The sequence below is a fragment of the Peromyscus eremicus genome, unplaced genomic scaffold (assembly GCF_949786415.1).
Source record: "Peromyscus eremicus unplaced genomic scaffold, PerEre_H2_v1 PerEre#2#chr22_unloc_1, whole genome shotgun sequence".
NCBI lineage: Eukaryota > Metazoa > Chordata > Mammalia > Rodentia > Cricetidae > Peromyscus > Peromyscus eremicus.
In genome coordinates this window covers 6979306-6999488 of record NW_026734286.1, presented here as the reverse complement: position 1 = coordinate 6999488, position 20183 = coordinate 6979306, and the positions used below count along the sequence as shown (strand labels likewise).

Genomic DNA, 20183 nt, shown 5'->3' with positions numbered 1-20183 from the left:
TTTGGGGCAGGGTCTCAGTGTGGCTGTGTATGAAGAACTGGCTACGGGCTACGTCAATGCTTTCATATCAGATGGCTCTCATTAGAATGGTTGCTTAGCACACACAAGACCTCTGCATAAACGTTTTGACAGTGAAACTTGTCATGCTAGTAATGAGGTGGAAGCAGAAAGGTCTTAAGTTCAAGGTCAGCCTGAACTTCATCAGTCTCTTCAAATATATATATATGTGTGTGTGTATATATATATATATATATATATATTATACATACATATATATATATATATTATACATATATATATATATATCAGGGCTCAGTGGACATCGTAGCATGGCTCAGCAGGTAAAGGTGCTTGCAACCAAGTCTGATGGACCTGGTATGATCCTCAGAACCCAACTGGTAGAAAGTAAGAACCCGGTAACACAGGCTGACATCTGATTTCAAACTATACTATTCATGTGCACTCACAAAGACAAAAATCATAAACTGAATCTTAAAAGAAAAAGGGATGAGAGATGGTTTAGCAGTTTAGTACCTGGTGTAGACTGCACAGTGACCATTGCTACTTGACAAAGCTCCAGCATTTTGATGTAGCTAGAGTTTTCCTGCCCACAGTCAGGACAAATCTTTGTCACCCGCCAGTCCCACAGCCGCTTAGACCCAACCAAGTAAACACAGAGACTTATATTGTTTACAAACTGTATGGCCATGGCAGGCGTCTTGCTAACTGTTCTTATAGCTTAAATTAATCCATTTCCATTAATCTATACCTTGCCACATGGCTTGTGGCTTACCGGCATCTTCACATGCTGTTTGTCATCGTGGTGGCTGGCAGTGTCTCTCTGACTCAGCCTTCCACTTCCCAGCTTTATTCTCCTCCTTGTCCCGCCTACACTTCCTGCCTAGCCAATGGCCAATCAGTGTTTTATTTATTGACTAATTAGCAACACATTTGCCATACAGAACATCCCACAGCATTTTGACATTGCAGATCTTAATTCCCCGACATCTTTTTATTTGAGTTTTAACAATTCTCACCATATGTGATGAAGTCTCCTTATCCCTTTTACTGTGGGAATTTTTTTTGTGAGCTACAGTGGAAGATGAGAATGTATACATAGGCAGTCCTTGAAACAAAATTCTTGGAAAAAATCCCCACCACCATGGAACCATATAGCATGATAACTATGCCTACTCTCACATAAGAACCCCATTGTATCCCCTGAGTACACCAAGAATAGAGAACTTAATGATTTACTAACTGGGCATACCTAGTTCCAAGGATGAAAGCACACTGGAAGGAAACAATGAGCGCACATCCACAAAGGCATTTAGATACTTGCTGAATTTATCACTTTTGCCTCAAGAAAAATGCTGTGATGAAGTTGATAGCTGCTTTTATCCTGGAATCATCAAGTCTGTTTTTAACCTTGCTTTAGTCTAAACTGAGATTCAGTTATAAAGTATAAAGGGTATAGTCCTTATTCAATAAAGCAGCATGCTGATTCACGCTAAGATCGTGGCAGTCTCTTTCCTTTGCTAATGCCTCATCTCCTCTTAGGGACCTGAACCCCTATGGAGCTGGACTCCAGCAAGTACGTTTTGTAGACATTCGGTTTCCATCAACCACATGGCAGATCACATCTGAAATTACCACATCGATTACATCCATACGGTACTGTCCAGTATGAATTTTTTCATGACTGTGATGACTCTTCTGTGCAACGGTATTACCATATTCAATACATTCACAGAGTTTCTTTCCAAGTATGAATTCTTTCATGACTATGAAGACTTCTCTTCTCTGTAAAGGCTTTACCACACTGATTACATTCATAGGGTTTCTCTCCAGTATGAATTATTTCATGTCTGTGAAAATTTCTCTTCTCTGCAAAGGCTTTACCACATTGATTACATTTATAGGGTTTCTCTCCATTATGAATTCTTTCATGACTTTGAAGACTACTCCTCCGTGCAAAGGCTTTACCACATTGAATACATTCATAGGGTTTCTTTCCAGTATGAAGACTTTCATGTCTACGAAGATGACTCTTCTGTGCAAAGGCTTTACCACACTGATTACATTCATAGGGTTTCTCACCATTATGAATTCTTTCATGACTGAGAAGATGACTCTTCTCTGCAAAGGCTTTACCACATTGATTACATTCATAGGGTTTCTCTCCAGTATGAATTCTTTCATGACTGAGAAGATGACTCTTCTGTGCAAAGAGTTTGCCACATTCATTACATTCATAAGGTTTCTCTCCAGTATGAGTTTTTAAGTGAGTGAGAAGACGACTATTATATGGAAAGGCTTTACCACATTGATTACATGCATACGGTTTCTCTCCAGTATGAATTCTTTCATGACTGAGAAGATAACTCTTTCGTGCAAAGGCTTTACCACACTCATGACATTGATAGGGTTTCTCTCCAGTATGAATTCTTTCATGACAGAGAAGACTATTCTTCCCTCTAAAGGCTTTACCACATCGATTACATTTATAGGGTTTCTCTCCAGTGTGAAATCTTTCATGACTCTGAAGACTTCTCTTCTCTGCAAAGGTTTTTCCACATTGATTACATTCATAGGGTTTCTCTCCAGTATGAATTATTTCATGTCTGTGAAGAACATTCTTCTGTACAAAGGCTTGACCACATTGACTACATTCAAAGGGTTTCTCTCCCGTATGAATTCTTTCATGTCTGTGAAGATCACTCTTCTGTACAAAGGCTTTGGAACATTGATTACATTCATAGGGTTTCTCTCCAGTATGAATTATTTCATGTCTGTGAAGATCACGCATCTGTGCAAACGCTTTACCACATTGATTACATTCATGAGGTTTCTCTCCAGTATGACTTTTTAAGTGATTGAGAAGATGACTGTTATATGCAAAAGCTTTACCACATTGATTACATTCATGGGGTTTCTCTTCTGTATGAATTCTTTCATGACTGAGAAGACTATTCTTCCCTCTAAAGGCTTTACCACATTCATTACATTTATAGGGTTTCTCTCCAGTATGAAATCTTTCATGACTGTGAAGGGTTCTCTTCTCTGCAAAGGCTTTACCACACTGATTACATTTATAGAGTTTCTTTCCAGTGTAACTTCTATTATGTATTATGGGACATGCAAAGGCTTTATCACATTGCTGAGATTCATACCTTTTATCACTAGTTTGAATTCTATGTACTTGATGAAGACTGTGACATGGAAAGCCTTTATATCTTTGATTATACTCACAGGGTTTTCCTTCCAAATGAGTTCTTTGGTGTTTTAAAGACCAATCACATCTAAAGGCTTTATCACATTGATTATATTCATAGAGATTCTCTTCATTATTGGATGTTTGGTGTGTTTGAAGATGCCTATAATGGCTAAAGCCTTTAGTAGATGACTCACATTTATTATTTTCTCTTAACACATGAGGTTTTTCACCTCTTTGAAGAGAACTTGAATAACTCAGAGTTGGACCACACCGATTGCATTTATAACATTTTCTTATACTGTGAGCCACACTACATGTGCATATTAAACCAGAAGAGAGAGATGAATTTCCATATTCCTGGTACTCATTTTCTCCAATGAGAGTTTGTTGATCAATTGCCACTGAAGTTGGAAAACCAGTTAATTGTAAACTTGTATCACAGTCATCAAGTCTTCTCATAGTGGGAACTACTACATATCTTCCACTTGTTCTGAGAGAGACAGAAGTACCATGCTTCTTTCCATGTCCCTTATGCTCACATGCCTTGTATCCAGAGTGACAGATGACACACCTGCTAAAGGAAGATAACAAATAAAGGGTTTTCACATTGCATTCCCATAGTCAAATGTTTTGTGTGTCATACAGATGTGGAATAGAGGTTCATGTTTCTACATCTCCAAGTCACTCATAAAGTGCTCCTCTCATTAAACTATGTTAAATCACTCACTACAAGAAAATGAAGAACAATAGCTTTAATAAGGAAACTTTGCTTATAAAAGGTCTTGGACATACCCAATCTCCTCATCATTGTGTATACCTTATATGATAAATGGAAGGCATGGCAGTAAGTGGATGGACAGTCCTACAATATGCCTCTCACATGGCTATGATTGAACCTGTGACATCTATTGTGGCATTGTTTCCTTGTTTATCCTCAAAGGTAGTGGAAATGTGTGAATGGTGTGGCCACACATGTGGGTTTATGACAGGTTTTGAATGCCTGAGTTTATGTGTCCTGAATGTGTCTTGCTAATTGGATGTTTTAAAACCTGTAAGGCTTGTGACTACAGATTGAAACTGTGCTGGAGAACATCACGTGGTCTGTCACTACTCTAATTACAAGCAGCCAGCTTCCTGAGCAGGTGCAACTTTGGCTAAAGTCAGAGAGAGAGGTCAATGACTTCACTGTCTTCTTTAGGAAGGGTGACCATGTAGCCAGCCACCATTTTGATTGCGGTTAAAGATACTTCACCACCATCTTTAGTAAGGGTAACCTCTTGGACTGGGCCCACCAAGGAGACATTAAGTTTCCAATAGAATTTGGGTTAGGATATATTTCTGTTTGATAATTCCTGTGGTTAGGATACATTTCTGTTTGATAATTCCTGTCCTGTTCCTGTCTGTTCTCTCTGTTCCTGTCTGCTCTAACACCCTGAACTACTACATAAATGTCTCCAGGCAGTTTGTTCTGTTTGGTCCCTCCTCCTTTCGTCCCTGCCACCAGAGCTATCTCCACCGCTGCCGCCGCCGCCACCACCACCACCGCCACCACGTCAACCAACCTCACTACCACCTGTCGGCTAAAAACTACAGACTGAATCTTCTTGGTCTTACTAACATTGGTAAGCTGTAACTAATTGGGTAAATTGTATGTCCAGACTTAACTTACATATGCCTTCAAATTTAAGCCTAAACAACATTTGTCTAATTTAGATATACCTAACATTCTCAAACACCCTTAGAGACCTGAGAATATGGCATTTAATATAAAATCTTTTTATGAGAGACATGCCAACTCCTGGAAGCATCTTCTCCAAGAAGCATCTTCTCCAAGAAGATGGATAGCCACAGAACATTTTCCACCTGGAGGCTTGCCTCTAATGTAACAAAGCCAGCTACACAGCAAAAAGCTGCTTTACACCTTAAAGTGCTGCTGAGATCATATCCAGACTATGAATAAGTTGAGCAATGGGGGAACAACTGTCCCACTCTGCCAAGACAGGTAGGCCGATCTCCCCAAATTTCTACTCCACAAAGAATCTGTCAGATCCTCTGTGCTTGGCATCTGAACAAGTGCTACCTCTGGGACTTGTCCCCCAGTGACCAGGGAGAGACTTGGGACTGCCTGGGTAACTGGAAAGCTGGCTCACTCCTGCTCATTTACTTATCCTTCTCAGATCTGATGGTGTTTGATGACCAGGGTACTAACAGATTTGCCAGTTTAACAGCACTCCCAATCTCAAGGCCACAAGCACCTTAGTAGTTCATTAGTAAGTTTCCTATTAAAAATACAGACAGGTATGCTTCATTCACAGACTCCATGGTACAGGATAAACTGATTTCGGATATAACTTCAGAGGTTCAAAGTTTTAGCTTTGATAAATGCAGTTTCGATAAACTGACAGAGCACTGATTACTAACAGTTTTCAGGGGTCCTTAAATTTCTGTGGATTTTACTCTTTTCTGCTTTTAGAGGAAGATTAGCATTAGAGAGGATATAGAACCCTGGAGCCATGTTCAACTCCCTCCTCCTTCACTCACACAACCTCCTTTGTTCAGTGAATTTAGACTTAAAAAATGTTTATGCCTTAACCCAAGGCCACAGCTTTTTACCATGACACCAAGATATAAATCTGTTCCAGTAGTTTTACCGACACCTTAGGTTCCTGGGAAAAGGGTTCTGATGCTTTGTAAAGAAGTCTGGCCTGATGGAAACTAATATTACTTTCCAGAGTCTAATTTGACCCCACCCATTATTGAGCATATTCTGTAGGTTCACTCTTCCTGCCTGAGCCAAGGCCAAACCCTCAGGGGCCCTCCACATACACCAGCCCCTGTAACAGCTCCAAATGCAAACCAAGCAAGGGCACCAACTGGGGGAATAATAACAGGTTGATTTCACCCAACTGCCCACTCATAAAAAGATCCATTAACTCTTATGACACATTCACAGGATGGATGTTCTCCCAACCTCCAGGGAAACAGCAGATGCTATGGCTCCAGCACTCCTGGAACACATCATCCCTCAATTTGCCATGTCGTCTCCTCAAGCTCCTGGGATTTCACTGCTGATACCACCTCTCTAGGCATAAGTGGGCAACTAACCAGCAACTGAAACCTAGATTTCCAAGATGTCCCAATTAAGGGCATATCTACCCTCATGCCTCGTTCATTCACTCTTTGTACAACCAGGCCACTTCTCAGTTCCATTCTTTCTGGCAGTCTTCCTACTACCAATGGGTAGCCCCATTCAGAGGGCCGGTGATAATAATATATTTTTGGCTCCTAGCACCCTGCATTCTGTCCTTTCAAGAACAGATTCCTGTGCCTGGAGGTGGTGGCACACACCTTTAATCCCAGCACTCAGGAGGCAGAAGCAGGCAGATCTCTGTGAATTCAAAGCCAGCCTGGCAGCAGAGTAAGTTCCCGGAAAGGTACCCAAGCTACAAAGAGAAAAATGTCTCCAAAAAACAGGAAAAAAAAAAAAAAAAAAAAAAACCAAATTCCTGAGGTCTCCTAGATGGCAGCTATCCAAATGCTGCTCCACCCATAATCCCAACTCCAAACTTCCCACATCATCCCATGCCAGCAGGAAATAGACAGACTTGAACCTGCACCCATATAGACCCTAAAAGGTTGGGAGAGTGCAATCTCCAGCTCAGGGGTCCCCATTCCGGAAAGCCCACTACTGGCGGCTACTCTCCCCAGAGATGCCTGGGACCATTCAAATGCCTACTGGCTATTTAAGACCCGGCCCATAGATCTGCCAGGGGTGCTCTCCTATTCTGTCTCCTGACTTCCTGAGAGCCCCTGAAAGTGCGCTGATTTGCTATGCCTTGTTTATTAAATCTGGATTTATTAATTTGGTTTGATTTGACTTATTGCATCAGTGACAGAGGAAGCCAGCAATCGGGGATCTGATATTTATCACACACATACATATATACAAGCTTGCACATGAAAATTACCTTCCATTTCTTCTACAGCTCTGACAATGTTCTTCAATATTATGGTCTTCCCATTTGTAACCTAAAATACAGTACCAGAAAATGTATGTGATATATTACTGGAAATTAGGCACACTTGAAATTACTATCTTTCATGAAACTTACTACCATGCCTGATTTATTCACCAGATTCTCCCCCTTTCATATGCGAAATCACAGAAGAGCACCAATCCAAAGAAAAAAGCTTGTCCCCTTAAGTTAAAATATGACAGAAAGCTCACATTCTTACCTATAGAAGTGAGGTTCCAGTAGGTTTCCAGCATCACATCTTTGTAGAGACTCTTCTGGGAAGGATCCAGCAAAGCCCACTCTTCATGAGTGAAGTTCACATGCACATCCTCATAGGTCACTGCATCCTAAAATGTCCCATATATATGTTCTTAATTGAAATGATGAGACTGAATTGCAAATGTACACTTCATTGAGAATATATTTATATAATTCTGTGTGCTCAAAACAGTCAATGACATTGGTCAGTAAATATCAAATGCAGTCACCAACTCATTTTAAAAGGAAACATCAAAAGAGAATGATCCTTCCATTCCAGTGCCCACAGAATAGAATACAGCACAGCAGGAGAAATGCCTAGGAATATATACAGAGAGACATGCAAACAGAGTAACACTATTTAGTATACATCAGCAGAATTTTATCAAAGTCATTAACTTCAAGAAAGGATGGGCAATAAGGGTGTGGTGGTGCACACCTCTAATCCCAAACCTCGGGAGGCAGAGACAGGTGAAACCCTGAGATTTTCAAGCCTGCCTGGTTATGTAGAGATTGCCAGGACAGCCAAAGGTTCATAGCGAGACCCTGTCTCAAACTAAAAAACAGAAAGCACTCAGGCCTCACTCAAAATTCCTCCACAGAGTTAAACATTCCCGCCAGTTCTGCTCTTGTCTATCATAAGCTGGAGTGACCCTTATTGAACTGTAAGGCTAATAATTCCCAGGAAGGAAAGCATTTTTATTCAGTTGCTGTCTGACAGATCAATGAGTTCTCAAGAACATTAGTAAAGTAAATGCTGATCCTAAAACAGTAAAACAAACACCAAAAGGGAGGGAGTATAGACAGATGGGTCAACAGATAAGATAACACATTTGAAAATAATGTAAAAGTGTAAAAACATACACAAAGGTAGAGACAATATTACACATCGACAATTCAGTGACTCAGGAGATCAATATTAATTTCAGGAATGAATGCACTCTGGCTCTGAAAAATGACACCAATGCCAAAGTTCAAAAGTCATGACAGGGCTAAAGTTAGGCACAAGAGCAAATGCCTGACATGTACAAAAATCTGATTCAATCTGCCAAAAATATAAACATAAAAATATCAGGCAAGAAATATCGATTGGCAAGGAAAAGCAATTGCTTCTACTTTACATTATTTAAGAATGGAGCCAGGTGTGGTGGCGCACACCTTTAGTCCCAGCACTCAGGAGGCAGAGGCAGGCAGATCTCTGTGAGTTGAGGCCAGCTGGTCTATAAAGTGAGTTCCAGGACAGCCAGGACTGTCACAGGGAAACCCTGTCTCAAAAAACCAAAAAAAAAAAAAGGAGTCTCTAATGCTGGTATGGCGTGCATACATGAGAAGGAATGGGGCTGCTCACTTTCAAAAAAACAAAGGAATGTGGTGAGACTATATTCCTCCAGAAAGGATCCTCCTAAGGGTTTTGTAAGTCACCAATGAAGGCCCACACCAAAGACAAATGCTCAAACTCAGCACACTACCTGGAAGATTTTTCATTCAACCCTCAACATTTTGACACAGGTCATGACAAATTCACAAACCATGATTCAAAATGCATTTAGTCTGATTTCATAGATTCACATGTTATGTAATAGTCCCAATACTGTTTGAATGTCCACAGTTTCTTCTGACATGCAAGGAGGTCTCTTGACTATGACCTCATGTAATAAATAACAAATCATGAATCATATCAACCCAAACACAACGGCACAGAATATACATTTCCCTTTCAAGGAATTAAGGAAAGGTTGGACCAAGGCAAGTCTGAAACCATGCAGGGCAAACACCAAACATCTAATGATAATGTTTTAGTCCATGATCATCATGGGAAGAAGCATGGCAGCCAGCAGGGAGATGTCGGGCAGGAGAAGAAACTGAGAGTTCTGGTTTAAATACATTTTGTTTTTGCCTCAGATGGGGAATTACTCAATACTAAGGGTCTCTTGATCGGAAATGTTTTTTATTTTTCCAAAATAGTGAGAATAACTCATTATCAATGGTCCCTTCATGGGAGAAAGAAAAAATTAAAACAAGCCCAACTTCTAGAAAACAAACAAACAAACAAACAAACAATTGAGGTGCTGGAGAGATGGCTCAGAGGTTAAGAGCATTGACTGCTCTTCCAGAGGTCCTGAGTTCAATTCCCAGCACCCACATGGTGGCTCACAACCATCTGCAATGAGATCTGGCACCCTCTTCTGTATACATAATAAATAAATAAATAAATAAATAAATAAATAAATAAATAAATAAATAAATAAAATGAACAGAGCACTATTTCTGGGGCTCTTATACTTTATACTGACACACCTAAGTTAGGATTGGCAAGTTATAAAGCAGGAAAGATCAGTAAAGAAATTCAAAGTCCATATGCTTCAGTTCAGAAATCAGAGTTATATCCCATTCTGATGGTTTTATTAGACTTTATGAATCTCTTAATATACTTACTGATTCTCTATATGCAGAAAGGGTTGTATTGCATATAGAAACTGCTAAACTTATTGCGGATAATTCAGAATTGACGTTGCTATTCTTGCAACTACAACAGTCAATCCGGGTCAGAAATTATCCACCATATATCACTCATATTCGGTCTCATACTGGGTTGCTAGACAATTAGAAAAGGAAATTTAAAAATTGATCAACTATTGATAGGAAATGTGTTGGAAGCTTCTGAACTTCACTAAAAAAAGGTTAATAGCCAAGGCTTAAAGAAAATAATTTTCCATTACCTAGCAACAAGATAAGGAAATTATTTTAAGAAAAAAACTGTCCTACATGTTCTTTGTATAATCAAATTCCATTACCTGCAGGAACTAATCCTAAAGGTATACACACACACAAATAATAATAATAATAAAATTGACAAATGGATGTATTTCACTTAACCGAATTTACAAACTTCAAATTTATTCATCATACCATTGATACATACTCTAGATTTCAATGGACATCTATTACCTTAAATTCTAAAAAGGCTGATTCTATAATTACAAATTTATTAGAAACAATGGCCATAATGGACATATTAAACATATTAAAACTCATAATGCTCAACTTATGTTTCCAGTAAAATAAAAGTTTTTTTTTTTTTTCTGACACAATGTAAAACACATTACAAGGTTACTATATAATCCTACAGGTCAAGCAATTGTTAAAAGATATAATCACACACTAAAGGAGATGCTTTTTGAACAGAAGGAGGATATAAGGACCCCTTATATCCTTATATAGACTACATAATGCCTTACTAACTTTAAATTTTTTAAACTAATGACACAGAGACAACAGCTGCTGAAAGACGGGGGCTTTGGAGGGGGCAATGCTGAAGATGTTTCAACATCAAAATGAAAACCAGGGAAAGTGTTACAATGGGGTCAAACTTATGTTTTTACAGGAGACAAAAGGTTGTGGATCCAGTCAAAATTGAGAAAGTCCAGCATGAGCCAGACGAATTTCTCAGACACTTTGGCTGCTGAGATGAATGACATACCTCTGGGGGAAAAAAAGACTAAAAAAGCCTTTGAAGTGGATGACTGAGCCTCCCACCTGGGCACAGCTTTAGGATTTGTGTGACTGCGGGGTGGTGGTGGCCCACTCCTTTAATCCCAGCACTCGGGAGGCAGAGGCAGCCAGATCTCTGTGAGTTCGAGTCCAGCCTGGGATACAGAGTGAGTTCCAGGACAGGCTCCAAAGCTACACAGAGAAACCTTGTCTCTTGGGGGGAAAAAAAAAAAAGAATTTGTGTGACAAAGAGAAGGCATTAGTTCCACTGGCTCAGAAACCTCAGGATGCTACAAACCTAACCTTGCTATGCTATCTGTGATAACTATACAGGTAACAGGGCCAACTATACATATTGGGCCTATGTTCCTAATCCTCCAACTAACATAGGAGTAAGTTGGGAGATGTGCATATTCCTGTGATGGTTAATGAATCTTCTTAACTACCTGGTCCTTATGACAAACAAGTTCCTGCTCAGCTTACAGAGGAGAGAGAGTAAAGAAATTAAGAATTACACTGTGGAGGTGCAAGGAATTCCTATTTCTATAGGAAATGGAAGTTAATATGTAAATATAACCTTTCAAGTATGGCTACTATAGTAAATAAAACCCAGGATTATCATAATGTTTTATATTTTTCGTGGATCTGGTTTTAGAAGACAGGAGATTAATGCTACTAGTTCCACAAATCTACTGTTCTGAGAGATGTAGGTTTCCAACAAGGAATCTGACTGGATACATTGGCAACCACGTAAAGGTGAGAAACCTCGGGTGCTTATTAGTATCTCCCATGCAGATGTCATTGATTGGAGCCCTTATGGATCCCCTCAAGGAAAACATTCTCACTCATTATTAAGATGACACAAATATAGTTCAAATGCAACTGTAGAAATTAGCTCTACTGTTAATGAAACTATTCAATGGCATGGAGTTGGAATGTCAAGTCCTCTCCTACAATTTGGCAATTCAGTTCAGACTAACTTGAAGAAATTAGCAAGTACCTTCCACCCTCTTAAAGCGTGGGAAAGACAGTTAAACATTAAGGATGAAACTTTGTCATTTAGACTAAATCAAAGCCATCCTTTTATACTATGTGTACCATTACCTTATCAGCTACTGAAGTGCCTGTACAATGGCACCCTAAAAATTACAGCATCACTTGTGAACACTGTACCCTTCATACCTGTGTTAATTCTAGTATGTCTTTAGATGTAACCTCTGAAAGTTTATACATTCTTAGAGCAAGGCCAGCAGTCTGGATGCCAGTGAAGTCATCAAGGCCACGGCAAGACTCACCTGTGATGACCATAGTGCAGAAGCTCACTGAAAGAATATTAAGAAAAACACATTGAATGCTTAGACTGATTATTGCAGTAGGTATGGGCATTGTTGCATTGGCTGCTACTGCTGCTACAGCAGCTGGATTGGCCCTTCATAAAGAAAGCCAAACTGCTGAGTTCATTAGAGACTGGCACAAGCATTCTACAGAACTTTGGACTCAATAAAATAAAACAGTGAGATAGTTAATGGAATAGCTGATTTGAGACAAACTGTTATACTGTTGGGGGATTGGCAGTAGCCATGTCAGAGGAGCAGCAGATGCAATTGATTTCAGGGGATCGGCCCACCAGGAAATAAAACTCTGATGGGTGAATCTCACATATGCAGTGCTCCGAGAGCCTCAACCCCAGGATGTTTCTTTCCACTGCTGTGTCTTTGTATGGTTGCCACTGCCATTTTTCTCTGGAATCTGGCATGGTGTGAATGGGTGTGGGGGGTCCCCAATGCCCTTAAATGTAGTATGATCATCTCTTGGAAATATCTTGTTGTACTGGGCATTTTTACCTGTGGATTATTATGAAGATGACTTCCTCCTAAGCTGTACTGTTTAACTGAAGCAATGACTTTATACAACAATAGTGTTAGTTTAAATGGGATTTTGATGATTGACAGTCTTTAATAAATATAGCAAGGGATTATGATGGAGGTTAGTTTAGTGAAAAAATTAACACAGGTAAAGATAGGATAAAATGCTGCCTCTGTCTCTGATAAAGCAGAGGCTGTAGAGGATAAAAAAAATGAAACAAGAGCCGGGCGGTGGTGGCGCACGCCTTTAATCCCAGCACTTGGGAGGCAGAGCCAGGCGGATCTCTGTGAGTTCAAGGCCAGCCTGGGCTACCAAGTGAGTGCCAGGAGAAGCACAAAGCTACACAGAGAAACCCTGTCTCGAAAAACCAAAAAAAAAAAAAAAAAAAAAAAATGAAACAAGGAAGTGTCACACTGATAGAACACATGGGTTTCTATTGAGGAGCATACAGACTATGGCTTAGGTAAATGATTATGAAAAAACAATTGAGTCAGGATCATCTCATTAGAAAAGGCCTTTGACAAAAATCCAATATCACTTCATAATAAAAGTCATGCAGAGATAAGGGATACAAAGAATATACCTGTAGCTAGAGTTTTCTTGCCTGGCCCACGGTCAGGGCAAATCTCTTTCACCTGCCAGTCCCACAGCCTCAGACCCAATCAAGTAAACACAGAGACTTATATTGGTTACAAACTGTATGGCCGTGGCAGGCTTCTTACTAACTGTTCTTACAGCTTAAATTAATCCATTTCCTTTAATCTATACTTTGCCACATGGCTCGTGGCTTACCGGCATCTTCACAAGCTGTTTCTCATCGTGGTAGCTGGCAGTGTCTCTCTGACTCAGCCTTCCACTTCCCAGCTTTATTCTCCTCCTTGCCCCGCCTATACTTCCTGCCTAGCCAACGGCCAGTCAGTGTTTTATTGATTAATCAGCAACACATTTGCCATACATCCCACAGCACTTCCCCCTTTTTTTTTCCCAAAAAGGAAGGTTTTAACCTTAACAAAGTAAAATTACATATAATTTGGGAATTTGGGCGTAGCTTCTCTTACTACTTCCTGCTGAAAGGGGGCGCTGTATCTTATGGGGAAACAAAGAAAATTTTAGAATTATGGAATAGTCCATGAGGCTGTATCGTCTGAGCCAGATGCCTTCAAACCATTCTGGATGTTGGATCATCTGGGCCATGGTGTCATTGGAGACCTTCAGGGGGTCTTGGCTGGTCAAACCTGATGTACCTTAATCTGGAACAAATCCATAGCCTTTGGCTTTCTGTGGGAACGAAAGCAGAGACTCCTTTCCAAAGTAACATATCCTTATATCCAAATTTTGAAGTCAAGGTACCTTTAAAACATACATTTTGGCATAACTCAACAGCTTTTACAATCAAATGTTTTTCTGCAGTTAAAAATCCCAAAGACAACACAATCCAGATTCTCTGTGTAATATTCATTTTTACGTGGCTTATTTTTTATACTACTTTTACTGTCTCTTTACTGTCTCTTTAGCTACATATACCTAAACAAAATATAGGTCATTTCCACTAATCCTACAGCCATCATCAAATTAAATGGAGAGAAACTCAAAGTTATTCACCTAAAATCAAGAACAAGACAATGCTGTCCACTCTCACCATGTCTATTCAATATAGATCTGGAAGTCATAGCTAAAGCAATAAGACAACTGAAGGAGATCTAGGGGATACAAATTGGAAAGGAAGAAGTCAAAGAATATTTATTTGTAGATGATGTGATAGTGTATGTAAGTGGCCTAAAATATTCCACAGAGGAACTCCTATGGCTGATAAACACTTTCAGCAAAGTGGTCTGATATACAATTATCTCACAAAAATAAACAGCTCTCCTATGTACAAATGGCAAAGGAACTAAGAAAGAAAACAGGGGAGGACACCTTTCAAAACTGCCTTGAATATGTAAAATATCTTGGGGTAACTCAAACCAAGCAAGTGAAAGGCTTGTATCATAAAACTTCAAGCCTCTGAAGAAAGAACCTGAAGAAGATATGAGAAGATGGAAAGATCGCCCACACTCACAGATCGATAGGATTAACATAGTAAAAATGGCAATCCTACCAAAAGCAATCTGCACACTCAATGCAATCCCCATCAAAATCCCAACACAATGCTTACAGACCTCAAAAGAACAATCCTCAACTTCAGAGAGAAAAAAAAAAAAAAAACACCCAGCATAGCTAAAGCAATTCTGAACAATAAAAGAACTGCTGGAGGTTTCACCATTCTACACTGCTGTACTACAGAGGTATAGTGATAAAAAACCACATGGGACTAGCATAAAAACCGACGCATCCATCAATGAAATAAAAATGAAGACCCAGGCATGAATCTACACTCCTATGGACACCTGGGTTTTGATAAAGAAGGTAGAAACACACACTGGAAAACAGCATGTTCAACAAATGGTGCTGGTCAAACTGGATGTCTGCATGTAGAAGAATGCAAATAGGGCTGGAGAGATGGCTCAGAGGTTAAGAACACTGGCTGTTCTTCCAGAGGTCTTGAGTTCAATTCCCAGTACCCATATGGTGGCTCACAACCATCTGTAATAAGATCTGGCTCCCTCTTCTGGACTGCAGGGATACATGCAAACAGAACACTTTATACATAATAAATAAATAAATCTTAAAAAGAAGAAGAAGAAGAAGAAGAAGAAGAAGAAGAAGAAGAAGAAGAAGAAGAAGAAGAAGAAGGCGGCGGCAAATAGATCTATACTCATCATCCTGCACAGAACTTGGGTCCACATTTATAGGAGACTGTATGGGGTTGAGGATTTAGCTCAGTGGTTAAGTGTTTGCCTAGCAAGCTCAAGGCCATGGGTTCGATCCTCAGCTCAAAAAAAAGAGAGAGACTGTATGACCATGCCCTGTGTGAAATGTTAGCTGCTGAGTGCTGTATGCTCACACACAAGCCACAGCCAAATGCCCAGTGTCTTAATCCTCTCATCTGACTGAAGTGAGACAAACAGATTTACAGTTACCACCATAAGAGAGTTGTCCAATCAGAAATTTGAGTGGCTCAGACTAACCTCCCCAAACTGTACACCCACCAATTTGGTTTTCCTTCATTCACATGGTATGAGTTAATGCATACTGGGAAAGTACACAGAAAGGCACTCACCTGCCCAATCATGTCCTTTTTTATAACAGAGATACCTGCAGCTCTCACTTAAACAATCTCCAATCCAGCTATGGCCTAGTCTATTTCCCCCTGTGGTATACACAATAAACTACTCCTTCTATTCTGGTCTCAATGGACAAGTCATGCTCCACACACAAATCCTATCCCTGTTAGTGCAATGGACAGCCATGACTCCAATGGGTAGTTTTAGAAGTGTGTGCTACTTGCAGGGTGGTGGTGGCACATGCCTTTAATCTCAGCACTCAAGAGGCACAGGCAGGTGAATCTCTGTGAGTTCGAGGCTAGCCTGGTCTACACTGTGAATTCCAGAACAGCCCAGGCTACATAGAGAAACTCTGTCTAAGGGGAAAAAAAAAAAAGAAAAAAGTGTGTGCTATTGCAAACCTTTAATGAACAATTGAGGAGGCTGAGTCCCAAGGACAGCAGCGTCATTGCCCTGTGGGCCTAAACACTGGGACCAAGGCAAAGAGAGTCAACATAACAAACCTTATCTTAAAATACTTTTCTGAAAGCTGGAAGGTGTAACTGTTTTGGAATTAATGTGCCTTCCCAATGAGAAATCATGCCACACACTTAGAGATTAATTGAAAAAAAAAAAAATCTCCTTAGGAATAGAAAGCCTCCAGCTCTACCTAACACACAAAGAGCAGCTGGCCAAGAACAGATTTGCCAACTTGTATATACAATAGGCTTATACACTCCACATATGCTCTCAACCTGGAGAAAAGCCGCTTACTGCCCTCCTGCTAATATGGCTTACTCAGTTTGATTCCTTATAGAACTCAGGACCACCTGACTAGGGTGGCACCAACCACAGTGGGATGCCCTATTACATCAACCACTAATCAAGAAAATACCCTATAGGTTTACCTGCAAACCAGTGTGACTCTACCTTGTGTCAAGCTGACCAAAGCTAACCAGCATACCTACTGAGTCATCTCACAGCCCCCAAAGACAGATTGCTAAGCAAACCTCAACTCTCTTAACACTGGCTTCTCAGCATATACTTGTGCATGCACACACATAAAGTTTTGAAAATCTGTCAAGTTTAGGGCTGGAGAGATGGCTCAGCAGTTACCACTACTTACTGCTCTTGTAGAAGTCCTGGGTTTGGTCCCAGCACTAACCTGGTGGCACACAATCATCACTAAATCCTCTTGCAGAGGATCTGATGCCCCCTACTACCTTCTGTGGGCACCAAACACACACACGATGAACATACATTTATACAAGCAAAACAGTCACACACATAGGATAAAATAAATAATCAGCGCTAATTAAAAACACACACCCTTGCCGGGAGCAGTGGCACACACCATTAATCCCAGAGGCAGAGGCAGGTGCATCTCCGGGTTCGAGACCAGCCCGGTCTACACAATGTTCTAAGACAACCAAGGTTACACAGAGAAACCCTATCTTGAAAAATTAAATAAACAAAGAAAAACCATACCCACATATCACTTTTATGTCACCATGGATAAAACAGCCAGAAATACATTGAAATGTGCCTAATATCTGTAGGCAAAGCTATAAATTTGTAATAAAAAGAATCAACGAACTAAATAAAAGGAGAGAAATTCCAGGATTGCGGACAGGAAGCCTCAATATTATTTCAGTACAAAATTGAGCTACAGATTCAGCAACAGTACAGTTAAAAAGTCCAACAATTTTTCATACCAACAACAGAAAATTGATGACAAAGGTCATCATGAATGGAAAAATGATCAACATAAGATTAGTTAAATAAACAGCACACACTCTGACACCATCTGAATTTAAAACTTCTCATATCTGCAATGAAGACTGTACTGTCTGGGAAAGAATTAAGAGATCAACAGAACAGGGGAGCAAACTTAGAAATGAAAACCCAATTAATATGGAGTCAATTGTGACACAGGAGGCCAGGAAACCCAGAAAGAATGGCCTTACTGACACACGTGACTGGACCACCCTGGCATCTACATGCAAATGTGTTAATGACACAGAATTCACACCCTGCACAGAATTAACTGCGGACAGATCTACCTACACCTGAATGTTCAGTGACAAGTGCAGAACTTCTAGAAAACACTGGAGACACCAGGGCTCTGAGAGTTAGCAAATCTGCCTTCCCTGGAGACAGTAAAAACAGCGCATACACGCGCCCTGCACCACAATGTTGACAACAAGGATGTTTCCACACAAGGTTTCCGCCTCCCATGCTCTGCGCCTGCGCACCCGGGGGCGCCAGGAAATTACTTGGTCCGCTGGTTCCCGCCTAGCTCCCGGAAGTGGCATGGCCCTCATGTGACCTCACTGTGCTGGGCCGCTGTTTCCCACAGCCCCGGGACCCCACACCTGTTCCCAAGGCTCCTCCCCACATGGGGACGGCGGCCCCTCGCTCACCATGGCGGATTCCCAGCTCGCCGGGCTCTCCTCACAGCTCCCGGCAGCGGGTCACAGCGCAGCACACGGAACACGAGGGTCTCCCTCCCTCAGTCGCGGAGCTTCGGGAGCCTTCACCAAGGGGAATCGGAAGTACCCGCCCACATTCTGACTGGAAGTCCATCTGGAGGCCATGATTGGCTAGTGATGCCTGAGTGACAGAGGCAGCTCCCTTAGAGTCAGAGTGCAGTGAAAAGCTGCAGCTCGCCCATTGTGGTGGCGCTCGCAGGTAGGATTTGCTGAAGGAGGCGGAGGCAGTAGGATCAGGTGTTCGAGGCCAGCCTGGGCTACACATTTTAGCACTGACGGCTCTTTCAGAGGTTCTGAGTTCAATTCCCAGCAACCACTTTGATGGCTCACAGGTATCTATAATGAGATCTGGTGCCCTCTTCTGGCGAGCAGGCATACATGGAGGCAGAATGTTGTATAAATAATAAAAAAAAATCGCTTTAAAAAAAAAAAAATAGCCGTGTGGTGGTGGCGCACGCCTTTAATCCCAGTACTCGGGAGGCAGAGGCAGGCGGATCTCTGTGAGTTCGAGGTAGCCTGGGCTACCAAGTGAGTCCCAGGAAAGGCGCAAAGCTACACAGAGCAACCCTGTCTCGAAAAACCAAAAAAAAACAAAACAAAACAAAAAAAAAACCCTGCAGTCGAGATCCTGAGCAGCTGTTGGGGAGGAACCGCTGCTTGGCGAGCTTAAAAAAAAAAAAGAAAGAAAAGATGCAGCTCTGTAGTTCCCAACTGTCACAGACCTGCAGAGATTGGCATTGAAACAGAAACTTACACGTGGACTGCAGAGTCGTCCCTGAACTTGTCCCTCACTGAGTAGACAATTCTCCATCTGCCCACCGGGTCTCTCTAGCATATGAAGATCATTAAACCATGTGCAGTGGAGTGATCCCCTCCCTCACAGCTGAAATGGTACCCAGTCCACCCAGTTCAAATATAAACCACCTGATTGATATTCACCAGGCACCAGCAATTTCAATAAGGCACACCCACGACGGCTCACACCTCTCTCAGCTGCACCTTGCCATCCAAACACTAACACTTTCCCAGCTTTCTATGGTGGCACTGGCCTATCGTGCCAGCACTTGGGGAGGTGGAGACAGGAAGGACATCAAAAGGTTAAACCAGCTTGTGACCTGAAACACCAGCAATTAGGGGCCCCAAAGGGGAGGTGTTCAGGGTAACGACCTGGAATGAGAAGATAGAAAGTTATGGAGCAGTGATATTGCATAAACTGATGGCTCATGCTAAGCAAGTTTATTAAGTACAGCTCTTACACACCATTTGAGAGGGCTCGGGCAAGAAGAACACAGGCGACCTCAGGATGAGCACCTGGTGGCCTAGGGACTGATAGCCACACCCCCTCAGGCTAAAGAGTCTGGAACCCTTGATTCCTTCACAACAGTGGCTCAAATTCCAGAACAGACTTCGCCATGTCTGTCCTTAGGCCAACACACAGAACTAGTGTCCCTTGGATGATATCATCAGGGCCTCAAAAAAAGCCTTGGATGGACTGACTCCCAAAGGGCCCACCTCCAACCTCAACAAAGAAAAACACATATGAAAATGGAAACTTGCTTTTGTGGAGGAGTTTTATCCGGTGTCCTGCCTGCAGGCCTTCCACTGAAGTTTCCCGCAAGCCACACTAACACTTGAATGGCAAGTTCTGCTGCAAGCCACAGGAAAATGTAATGGAATTCAGCTACTATTACAAAAGCTA

At 41.3% G+C, this 20183-nt stretch overlaps 1 protein-coding gene across 1 annotated transcript; it reads right to left on the bottom strand.

The window, feature by feature from the left end:
* Positions 1–702: 702 nt before the first annotated feature.
* LOC131900687 (zinc finger protein 260-like) lies at positions 703–18553 on the bottom strand. The gene is made up of 4 exons (XM_059252005.1): positions 18416–18553; positions 7454–7580; positions 7186–7246; positions 703–3788 (listed from the first exon to the last, which is right to left on the bottom strand). Exons 1-4 carry the CDS (start codon positions 18416–18418, stop codon positions 1748–1750), a joined length of 2232 nt encoding a protein of 743 aa, XP_059107988.1. The 5' UTR covers positions 18419–18553; the 3' UTR covers positions 703–1747.
* Between the last annotated feature and the right edge of the window lie 1630 nt (positions 18554–20183).

What these genes read in the sequence shown, in the direction of transcription:
- LOC131900687 (XM_059252005.1), bottom strand. An exon ending in CTGGAACCTCACTTCTATAG is followed by an intron (nt 7,247 to 7,453) that starts GTAAGAATGTGA and finishes ACTGTATTTTAG; the next exon opens with GTTACAAATGGGAAGACCAT. An exon ending in AGCTGTAGAAGAAATGGAAG is followed by an intron (nt 3,789 to 7,185) that starts GTAATTTTCATG and finishes TTCCTTTAGCAG; the next exon opens with GTGTGTCATCTGTCACTCTG.